Source organism: Acinonyx jubatus, chromosome E1, assembly GCF_027475565.1.
Source record: "Acinonyx jubatus isolate Ajub_Pintada_27869175 chromosome E1, VMU_Ajub_asm_v1.0, whole genome shotgun sequence".
NCBI lineage: Eukaryota > Metazoa > Chordata > Mammalia > Carnivora > Felidae > Acinonyx > Acinonyx jubatus.
The window spans coordinates 41384125-41395260 of record NC_069397.1 but is presented as its reverse complement, the minus strand read 5'-3'; the positions used below and the strand labels follow the sequence as shown (position 1 = coordinate 41395260).

At 55.4% G+C, this 11136-nt stretch overlaps 1 protein-coding gene across 1 annotated transcript; it reads right to left on the bottom strand.

Annotated features, from left to right (window-relative positions):
* Positions 1 to 426: 426 nt before the first annotated feature.
* ASB16 (ankyrin repeat and SOCS box containing 16) lies at positions 427 to 8182 on the bottom strand. Its single transcript, XM_027048870.2, has 5 exons — positions 7350 to 8182; positions 5352 to 5619; positions 2617 to 3109; positions 2126 to 2239; positions 427 to 1671 (listed from the first exon to the last, which is right to left on the bottom strand). The coding sequence occupies exons 1-5, from the start codon at positions 7912 to 7914 to the stop codon at positions 1486 to 1488; spliced, it is 1626 nt and encodes a 541-aa protein (XP_026904671.1). The 5' UTR covers positions 7915 to 8182; the 3' UTR covers positions 427 to 1485.
* Positions 8183 to 11136: the final 2954 nt, after the last annotated feature.

Sequence of the window (11136 nt, the reverse complement as noted above, 5' to 3'; positions counted from 1 at the left end):
CTGTGGTGGGTACGACAGGCTCAGGGTCTGGCAGGGGCCTTCTGTTTGTTCTTATACCCTTTTTCCAATCAGAAGAGTAACAGGTGCTCCGTGCAGAAAACTTGGGAACCACGGAAGAGCACAAAGGTGGGGTGAAAGAAATGGAGTGAGGGGGACCTCAGCCACATTTTTTTTTTAAATTTTTTAATGTTTACTTTTGAGAGACAGAGCGTGAGCGGGGAAGGGGCAGAGAGAGAAGGAGACAGAGTCTGCAGCAGGCTCCAGGCTCCACGCTGCCAGCACAGAGGCCGATGTGGGGCTCGAACCCTCGAACCCTCAAACCCTTGAGCCATGAGATCATGACCTGAGCCGAAGTCGGATGCTCAACCGACTGAGCCACCCAGGCGCCCCGTATCTCAGCCACATTTCAATCTCGCACATCCACGCTTTGATTCTGGGCACAAGTCATTTATTTGCATTCATAAAAACTGCTTTGGCTCAAAAGGTTCCTCTTAAAGATGAATGATGGTACTTTAGACTCTGGGGCCAGAGGAGGAAGTGAGAAGGGGGACAGCTGGTGGCTTGTCCTCCTGTCACAGGCCCTTAGAGACCACAAGTGTAGTGACCATTGTTTAAGACACCATGCATCACTGCACAGGGGGCACAGGGGGGCACGACCGTAAACAGGTCCCAGGCATCACGCATTTATTCCTTCCTCAACAACCATTTGCTGAAATGCCTGTTCCAGGAATGCAGTCCTGGTCTCAGCCAAGCCGATGCAGACACAGGCTCTTATTTTTAAAAGTGCAATCCAAAGAGGGCTCTGAGGAGATCGTGCTATTGGGCTGATAGCGCTATTTTGTCCTCAGCTTCGACCAGGCCAAAAAAATGCGGGAACGGTACACCAGGCAGAGGGAACAGCGCATACAGGTGCCTGGAAGCGAAGCAGCGTGGCTCTTATCCAGCAACCAGCTGCTAAGTTTGCTAAGGCTGGGTCACAGGAACCTCAGAGGGAGAAGGGGAGGGGGGGTGGGTCAGAGGACCAGAGAGCTTGGCGGAGGCAGCGGTGGAAGATGTATCAATCTTACTGAATTTGGATTTTAGCCTGCAGGTAGTGAGGAGCCGCTGAAGGGCATGATCAGAGTTGTGATTCCCAAAGGGAGTTCCGGCATCCTTGCCGGGCATGGGTCTCAAGACCAGGCAGCGAGGTCTTCCCGTCAAGCAACAAAGGCAGTTCGGGCAGAGGCAGTGCAGGTACAGGCAGAGTCTGTGACTCTTGACGGGGCCAGACAAGGACACGGGTGGCAGGGGATGGGGGGAACAACAAGGATCCCTCCTCCTGGCCTGGGGGCCGGGTGGATGGGGGGGCATCCACGTAAGCAAAGGAGATGGAGGTGGGTGAAGGCGGAGTGTGCAGACCTTCCCATCGGACAGCGGAAGCCCGGGTGGGGTTGGAGGTCAGCAAGCAGCTCGGGAAGCCGCGGGAGGGATGAGCTGGCGTGGGACTCACTGGATACGCCCCTCAGCACGCAGCATCAGGTAGTCCCTGAGGACGGGGGGCAGTGGGAGGCTGGCGATGGCCTGGCGGCAGCGGCCACCCAACTGGGCCCGCACAGCCAGCCGGGCCAGGTGCTGCAACCGCCTGGGCTGGTTCACCATGCACAGGGCCGAGGTGTAGAAGGCTTCATGCTCCTAGGCCAGGAGTGGAACGGGATCAGATGGCCCAGTACCATTGACTCTGACCTCTCAGGATGACCTAGAGCTGGGGGCCCCGGGGGCATTTGCAACATGCACCCCCCCCCCCCCCGCCCCAGGTGTTTGGTGCATCTTGAAAGACTCAGATTCAGAGCCCAGAGGCTCGGCAGGGGTCATGGGAGATGGGACCGCGCTGTAGGGCAGGGTCTCAGCCATGACTGTACCCACGCCCAACTCCAAAGATGCCAACACAGCCCGCTGATAAATGCCCGTGCTGGCACAAGTGACAGAGGCAGGAGAGGTGTGTGGGATTAGAGGTTGTTCTGAGGTGCCGGGGGGAGGAGGGCCCTGGGAAGCCCATCCCGGATGGATAAGGCCTGGGGCTCATCCTTCCTCTCCATCTCCCCCAGAGCCCAGGAAGGAGCTGTGCCCCTGGGGTGGACATGCTTACCTGCCACAGCTCTGGGAGCACTGCCTCCACCCAGGTATCACAGGATGGGACATAAGGGTAGGCATTAAGCAGGACTTCCAGGGCCCGAGGGAAGTTGGCACAGTGTTTCAGCATCTAGGAATCAAAAGAGGGTCTTAGGGTCACCATGGCTCTCCCAGCCAAGGGCAGACCCAAGCCCAGCCGAAGCCGAAGCCCCATTCACACCCAAATTTGGGAGGCTAAAGTCTGAGTCTCTCCCCACTCTTTCCCATGCCTCGGTTTACCCCACCTTCAAGTGGGCTGCAACCTGTTGGCCCCAACCAGTCTCCTTGGGAGCTCTCTTCTCCTTAGACACGCTCCCCTATAGCCCTCAGTGGTCCTTTCCAAGGTGGGGACAGACGACCACAGAGCCAGGCTCTCAGTCTCTCGGTCCCCCTCTTCCCGGGGAGGGAATTCTAGCCGTGAGCTCCCCACCCAACCCGGGCCTCCTTGCACAGGCCCTCCCTGCACACCTCAGGGCGCACAGGCTCGGCCCCGTAGTCAAGCAGCGCTGAGAAGAGGACCTCGGGCTCCCAGTTGGGGGCGTCCTGGACGGCCTGCAGAGCACAGTCCATGGGCGTGTGGCCCGCCCCGTTGGGCACTCCAGCGCAGGCCCCGTGGCGCAGCAGCAGCTCGGCCAGGCCCCCGCAGCCATTGGCACAGGCGTTGTGCAGCGGCGTGTGGCGCTTGCGCCCGGCAGCGCGGGCATCTGCCCCGGCCGCCAGGAGCCGGCGCGCTGCCGCCTGGTGACGTCGGCAGCTGCTTGGGCCCTCGGCCCCCGCGCACGCCGCGTTCAGGGCCGTCTCGCCCTGGCTGGTGCGCAGGTGCACGTTGGCGCCGTGCTCCAGGTAGAGGGCCACGTGCTCCTCCAGGCCGCGAGCCGCCGCCACGTGCAGTGGTGTCATCTCGCTGTCCTGCGCCGCCAAGTTCACAGTCGCGCCCGCTTCCAGCAGCAGCTTGGCGCACCTGGGGGCAAGGCGCAAGGCCCAGAGGCCAATGCTGAGGGACCAAGGCCTGGCCTGCGGTCATCCCCTTCCCCCTTGCTTCCCATCCCGCTGGCCTAGAGGCTGGAAGCGAGCGTGGTGTGCACCATCAGACTCACAGAAGCCCCAGGACAGACGGCAGAGCTTCAAGGCCTATCGATGTCACCAGGAACATCTCCAGGTTTCAGATAAAACCTCAGCCAAGAAAGGGCTCAGCACGGCCAAGGACCCACAGCAAGTTAGAGGCAGCGTCAGAATTAGTACTCACTGCTTCAGACAGTTCCTCCCAGAATCTATTTCCTCAGTAAATTCTAATCATGGGCTAATTTTTGTTTCTGAAACCTGACTCCCCAAGCGGATTGGGACCCCGCCCGCCGCCCCGCCCCAGGGCCTGGTTCTGATCCCCTTGCCAGTGGTCTCCTAACATTTTGATAGCACAAAATGTTTTGAAAACCCACTACTGTGTCCTTGATGAATGTTACGCATAGAAAATTAGAGTATGAGACGGAAAGAAAAAGAAATAGAAGTCCTAATATTTTCTTCTTCATGCCTCCAACCTGGAAGACCACCCTTCTGGACCAGTGATATCCACTCAAGCAGAGGAAGGCACCTGAAGACCCACCCGCTCTCCTTTCCCCTAGAGAAAACAACAAAACCCAGATTTTAGGGAGCACGTGTTTCACGGTCTTCCAGTCCCTGGAAAAATTATAGGCCAGAACACTGTTGAGGCAAACATACATCATTAACCACCACGGGGTAAAACAAACACGAAACAAACTCCATTAATGATGCAATTAAACTAACAGTAATTTATAATTAAAAAGCCAGAATGGGAGCCACTGGAAGCCCAGGAGCAGATCCGGCATCCCCAGCAAAACCCTGATAACCAGGTGTCAGTGTCCCTCCCCCAAATGGCCAGTATTCCAGCCCCCCCCCACCCCCCCCAGTTCACAGATGCAGGAGGCTCCATGCTCCGTGGCCAAGAATGGAGTAGCAGCCCAGTCATCCGTAAATTTTCTTTCCTCGGTCAGTTCTAATCATGGGCTAATTTTTGTCTCTAAATACTACACTTAAATAACACTTAAAGTGTCATGATCTCGTGGTTGGGGCGTTGGAGCCCCACGTCGGGTTCTGTGCTGACAGCTCGGAGCCTGGAGCCTGCTTTGGATTCTGGGTCTCCCTCTCTCTCTGCCCCTCCCGCGCTCGCGCTCTGTCTCTCAAAAAAAAAAAAAAAAGAATAAAGATTAAAAAAAATTTTTAATGAAAAATAAATAAATAACACTGGAGCGCTCACTCAGGAGGGTTTCAGTAAGTTTCACTTAAAAGGATAAAGTCGGTTGGAAAGTGCACCATGTGCTCATAAGAATTCAAGAAAGGGATGGAAACTTAGAATCACTTGGGTCCATTGCTGATCTGGATCCAGCTGGGGAGAGGTCCCCAGCATGTGGGCTGTGGAGTGTCTCCCAGAAGCCCTTGACTCCCTACCACTGCCAGCCCTGGCTGGGGACCTGATTTGGAAAAGTACGAATACTGTCATGTAGGGGGGGGGGCCAAAACCCTGTTAATCTTTTTTTTTTAAGTTTTTTTGTTTTTTTTTTTTAGTATAGTTGACACACAATGTTACATTAATTTCAAGTGTACAACTTAGTGATTTGACAAGTTTATACATTATTCTATGTTCACAAGTGTAGCTACCGTCTGTCCTGTTACATCCCTATAACGATGTTCCTTATGCTGTGCCTTTTATTCCCCTGCCTTATCCATTCCGTAACTGGAGACCTGTATCTCCCCCTCCCCTTCACTCATTTGGCACAACCCTCGACCCCTGGAAAAACTTGTCGATCTTAAAATTTGGGAGGAGGAGGTGTGTGTGTGGCTGGGGCTTGTACTAAGGTTGGGAAACACTGGGCTACATCTTTCTTGATGCCTGACTTAAAACAGGTAGGAATTTGGCTACAGAGGATGCATAGAGGCTAAGAGACTGTGGTTGGGATAGGTTTTCCAAAAAAACAACAAGGCTTCTGCCCCCAGGGCTTAGCTCACATGACGGACAAGTTACTAAAACTTTTTGAGTCTCAGTTTTCTCACCCATAGGATGACACCTGTCTCCCAGGTTGTTGTGAGGACATGTGTTTGTGAGGTGTTTCCCCTTCTTCCGGCCATGTGAGCTGGACACACACACACACACACATACACACACACACACCCCTCCCCTGGGCACCTACTGCAAGGACTCAGGGGCTGTGCAGAGGTGCAAGGGGGTCGTGCCCTCCTCGGACAACACGTTGGCCTTGGCACCGAAGGTCAGCAGCAGCTGCACACAGTCAGACTGGGCCCGGGCACAGGCCTCATGCAAGGCTGCCCGGCCTCCGACCCGGGCATCCAGCTCAGCTCCCTGCCGGATCAGGTGGCGGGCACAGTCAGTGTAGCCTCGGGCAGCAGCGATGGTGAGGGGTGCCGTCTGCTTCGTCTTAGGCGTCAGCACCCAGAACCCTGGGGAGAGGAGGCAGTGTTGGGGGCAGGGTATGTGATATCTGCAGGGCAGGTTGTGGCATGCAATTGACCCTGGCCTTCCCTCTGCACCCTTGGCTGAGCACGAACGCTGTGCAGGGCTGTACCTACGGAGAGGGGCTCACTCAATATAAATTGAGACAGCCTTTTATTTTATTTTACTTAAATTTTTAAATTTTTATTTGAGAGAGAGAGAGAGCACACACACGAGAGTGGGGGAAGGGGGCAGAGAGAAAGAGAGAGAGAGACAGAGACAGAGAGAATCCCAAGCAGGCTCTATGCTCAGTGTGGAACCTGACTCGAGGCTTGATCCTAGGTGAGATCATGACCTGAGCTGAAATCAAGAGTCAGACATGCTCAACCGACTGAGCCAACCAGGCACCCCCAAGGGCTTAGGACACAGATGCCTAATATCCAACTGTAAGTTGTTTGCATTACGGTGAAGGAGATTCCTGGGTTTGCCAAATTTGGGGTAAAGCATGCTTTGTTTTTTATTAGGATTGAAATTAAGGCCGAGTTCCATTTGGGGATAGATATGCTTCAGGATGAGACCAGGATACCCTGGGTCGGGTCACATTTCTAACAGTTAAGGCCAAGCAGGAGTCTGACGCTGGCAGTGACTGTGAGAACATAAGCTCTCCGAGGATTTTGAGCCCCCAGATCCATGTGTGGGATTTGAGGCAATCTCTGTCGGTCTTAAGAGCAGGGCGATCTCAGTTGAGGTATTTGGTTTACACAGACAAACCCACGGGTCAGAATAGCACCTAAGGAAACTCTCTGGCAAGTACACAAAGATGTTCATCATATTGCTATTTAAAATAATTTTCTAAAAAAGGAACCCTATCTACCCAGTCTATTTGGGGGCTGGTTATATAAATCATGGCACACTCATACAATATAATTTATGCATCTACTTAAAATATTATGTGGAGGCGCCTGGCTGGCTCAGTTAGTGAAGTGCGTGACTCTTGATCTTGGGGTTGTGAGTTTGAGCCCCACATAGGGTGTACAGATCACTTAAAAATAAAATCTTACTTATTTTATTTAAAAAATCTTAAAGCGTTTATTCATTTTAGAGAGAGAGAGAGAGAGAGAGTGAGTGGGTGCATGTGCGCGCGTGCACAGGGATGGGGGTGCAGAGAGAGGGGGAGATGGAGAATCCCAAGCAGGCTCAGCACAAAGCCAGACACGGGGCTCAAACTCACAAGCCATGAGATCATGACCTGAGCAGAAATCCTTAAAAATAAAATTTTAGGCGTGCCCGGGTGGCTCAGTCGGTTAAGCGTCCAACTCCTGCTTTCGGCTCAGGTCATGATCCCACGTTTGTGAGATTGAACCCTGCGTCACCTGCTCTCTGCCCCTCCCCTGCTTGCGATCATGTTTACATGACTCTCTCTCTCAAAATAAAAAAACTTAAAAAAAAACCCTTAAATATGTGTGTGTGTGTGTATGTATGTATTCAGAGAAAAAATTGCATTAGAATAACTGTTCCCATGTAATTGATATGTTAATATAACTTCAACTCTGAAAAGACACACAAAACGCTAACTACGCTTCATCTCTGCTTAGGAGGGAGCTAGAATGGGCTGTAGGAAGGAATGGTCAAGGCTGTGGTCGGGAGGGAGGCAGCGGGGCCAAGGCTGTCCTCTTCCCCACCCCCGCCCCCACCCCCTTACCCTCCCTCATCTTCTGCCCCACTGGGTGCTCCCTACCCTGTTCAGCTGACCAGGCCAGCTGGTTGCTCACAGTCTCCACAATCATGTTGGCAGCGTCTTCATCCTGGAACAGGGCTTGGACCTGTGGCAGGTCACCGGAGAACAGAGCATTGTGCACGGCCGGGTCTCGGCAGCAGCGGCGTGGCCTGGTGAGTCGGGCACGGGTGCTGGGGGGGCACCTTTGGCTTCGGCACTGCTGGGCCGCAGCCCGCCGCCGGTCCTCCCACTCCAGCCACTCCCGCTGCAGGCGGAGCGCGCGCAGCGCGGAGGAGGTGAAGGGGAAGGTCTCTTCTGCCATGCGGAGGGGCCCAGGGGTCTGGGCAGTGGCAGCTGGGCACAGCCCGGTTCCCTCAGGCCGACTGCCTCCCTCGCTCTGAGCAGCCACCCTGCCCCTCACTCGTGACCCAGCAAGAAGAGCAGCTGAGGCTATAAATAGGTCCTTCGCTGGTTTAGTAAACACCGCTTGCCCAGAGTCGTGATCCTGGTGCAGAGAAGGTGTTGGGCCAACGCCTGCCCCGGCTGACAGCCTCCCAATGGGGCAGTGGCCCTCAGCTGAGGCCATCCGGGACGGAACTTCATGGTCAGCATCCCCTACTTCTCTGGAGAGAGCATCTTGGGTTGGCAAGGGCCGAGGGGAGTGAAACAGTCAATCTGGGAGACGGGCAGGACAGGGAGGAAGAGCCTGAGTGCCCCCGCCTCTCAGATGTTGGCTGGAGGGCGGAGCCCAGCCCAGGAGATACGGGCAGGCGGAGACAGGATGCAGCCAGGTCTTCCAGCGTCTGCCGTGGTAGGGATAACTCTGCACACATATGCACAGGGCTTTGCAAGTAATTACATTACCTTTACGTTCATCTTCTTCTTTTTGATGTTTATTTATTTATTTTGAGAGAGAATGTGCCAGCAGGGAGGAGCAGAGAGAGAGAGAGAGAGGGAGAGAGAGAGAATCTCAAGCAGGTGCCTCGCTGTCAGCACAGAGCCTGATTCAGAGCTCAAACCCACGAACCATGAAGTCATGACCTGAACCGAAATTAAGAGATGGATGTTTAGCCAACTGAGCCACCCAGGCACCCCAACTTTTACACCCATCTTCACTCCAAGGGCCATACTTCCTGGCTCACGGAGGTAAAAAGCTTGGTTTTGACAATAAATTATACAATCAAGCCACTGATCACACTTGAACACCTCTGAGGTGGGTGGTTTTATGTCGGTTTTAACGATGAGGAACTTAAGGGGAAATTAACAAGGGAAATTACTGGCTCCAAGGTCACCGCTTGGAGCGGAGCCAGGACTAGGACCCCAGGTGGCCAGACTGCATAGATGGTGCACTTTGGCTCCAGCTGCTGTGGCCACATGAGGGCGGACAGTGGTGAGAGCCTTTCCCCACCCTCCCAGCAGGCCAGCATGATCTCTAGAAACTGCCCGCAATGAATTTTGTGTCCCCGCCCCCCCATCCCCCGGCACCTAAAAGGGCTCACCTGCCTGCCAGGCAAGGGGTCCACCTGACAACTGGGGACTAGGACCAAAGACACCTACAAACCACAAACTCATTCACCAAGAGAAAGCAGCTGTCCTTCCAGGAGCCTCTAGGGGGAGGAACGAGGCCGTGAAATAGCACTGGCTGGTGCTGCGGCCAAGCGGGGGGGGGGGGGGGGGGGGGGGGAAGGGGAGGGTACAAGGGATGCCCCAGCCTCGGCTGTCCCAATCCCCGACCTCTCCCAGTGTGCTGGCAGGAGGCCCCTAGGCCCCTCAGGGCCAGCCGAGCCCCACGGCGCCCCGGTCCATCTGCCCCAGCGCTGCGGGCTCTCCTGGCCCCTCGGCCCGCAGCGCCTCCTCCCCTCCCTGGCACCGCAGCAGCCCCTGCTCCCTTACCTCCGACTACGTCCTCCCCCTGATCCCTCACACAAAGTCCCAGCGCTGCTTCTCACACTGTCAGTCACCATCTCAGTGCCCTTAACTCAGACAGGCCCAGCCTCCTGCTGTTCCTTTCTCTGGCCACAATCCCTCTGCTCTGCCACCCAAGTGGAGGGATCTAAAATGGTTCATTTCCTAGCTTGACGGTGTCTGCTGGCTTCCAATAGCTGCCCTCTCCAAAGTGAAGCCCGGTTCCTCGGGCCCAGAGCATCCTCATTGAGGCTCCTCACCCTTCCCTGCCACTCCCCTGCCCCGTGCTCCAGGAGGACTTCACACGGACTTTGCGAAGGACCTAGCCCAGTGTCCCGTGGACAGAAGTCGGCCATGCTGGGCCAGGGCAGGGCCAGGATTTATTCAGCTGGGTCTCTGCGGCCCAGCAAGGGCCTGGCACACAATAGGTCTGGATGTGGTGTTTAGAAGCGCTTGGCTGGCAGCAGGCTGGCCCCTTATGTGTAGTGCATTGACTGAGGGCCCTTGTTCTCTGCCAGCCCGAACACTCATCTGCCTGCCCAAGTGGGTGGCAGCAGCCTGGGCTGTTTCCGGCACTGCCCTTACCCTGCTGTTCACCCACTCTGGCCCCAGCTTCTTGGTGGTATTCCAGGGTGGGGGATCCCAGAGGAGGAATGACATCATGCGCAGCGAGGTCTTTGGAGATCCTCAGAGAAAGGCGCCTCTATAAATGCGGCTGTGATTAACCCTGTTGGAACCCATTTGGTGTTTTAATTGCCCCGCCAACGGCCTAGCTCAGCACCCACAGCTGGGTTCCCAGGGTTGGGAGCCGATGGGCCGGGTGGGGCCAAGAGGGGCAAAGGTGAGGTGGGTGTCCCCGTCCTTCTGAGGCACACAGTGGTCATGACGTGTAGGGTGAAGGGCTGTGTTGACCTCCTCAGCCCCTCTGCAGCCTTCTTGTCTGTCACGCAGGCCTGAAGGTGCTCTGACTACAACCCAGTCCTCAGAGATACCGTGTGCTGTCTCCTGTCTTTAGCCTTAGCTTCCTGAGGGCAGAAAATGGAGGCTTTTACTCCAACCCCCACACAAACCCCCAGGGAGCCCAGTTCTAGTGGCGGGAACAGTGCCAGGTGACTGGATGCCCACCCTGCCCTCTGGGAGCTGAGCCTGTAGGGTAAGGAAGGACACAAGCTTCCAGGATGCTGGTCAGGACTGTGAGCGGTAGAGAGCGGGGCTCAAGAGGACTGAGTGGGGAGTGGTTTTGCAGGCCAAGGGGCACGGAGTGGTTTAGGTACCGGACGACCCCCCAGCACAGGTGGGCTGTGTCCCAGATCTGAGCTGCGTCAGCAGGGCTGGGGAATTCGCAGTGGCTAGAAGAGGGAGAAGTGGAGGATCTGTTTAGGTAGGAAGGTTGCTAGCAAATTAGCCCCTTCTTGCTCCTGGGCTTGGAACACAAAAGCCTTTTAGAACAGGGCCCCACAGCAACCAGAAGCCAGCTGAACATGGCGTTCTTAAAGCACTTGCTCACTTCAGCCTTGAGACAGGGATCCAGGGGATCAGCCTTTCTTCGGGAAGAAAGAGATTAGCGCCTTCCCCCAGAGCGGCACCAGACCCACTGGAGGCCTCAGACGCACAGCAGCTTAGGGAAGGCTGAGGCCGACGCAGGGGAGGCTGGCAGTCAGACTAGGGTCTTTAACCCACACCCCCTCAACCATGAGCTGGGGGACAATTCCTTTCTTCCCTTCATTCCAGAGAGGAAAACAAGGTTGGCAACTTGGTATAATCACACCTTGTACACATACCCCTTGTCCAACTCTGGTCTGAGAGGTAGCACAGCAAAGCTACAGGACAAGGCACTGTTGGACAACACAATAAAGTAGCGTTGGGTTATGACCCGACACATAAAACAAATACCCACGAGCCC

What these genes read in the sequence shown, in the direction of transcription:
- ASB16 (XM_027048870.2), bottom strand. Translation starts at nt 7,914, where the DNA reads ATGGCCTCAGCTGAGGGCCACTGCCCCATTGGGAGGCTGTCAGCCGGG. An exon ending in GGCCTGGTCAGCTGAACAGG is followed by an intron (nt 5,620 to 7,349) that starts GTAGGGAGCACC and finishes TCCTCTCCCCAG; the next exon opens with GGTTCTGGGTGCTGACGCCT. An exon ending in ACAGCCCCTGAGTCCTTGCA is followed by an intron (nt 3,110 to 5,351) that starts GTAGGTGCCCAG and finishes CCTTGCCCCCAG; the next exon opens with GTGCGCCAAGCTGCTGCTGG.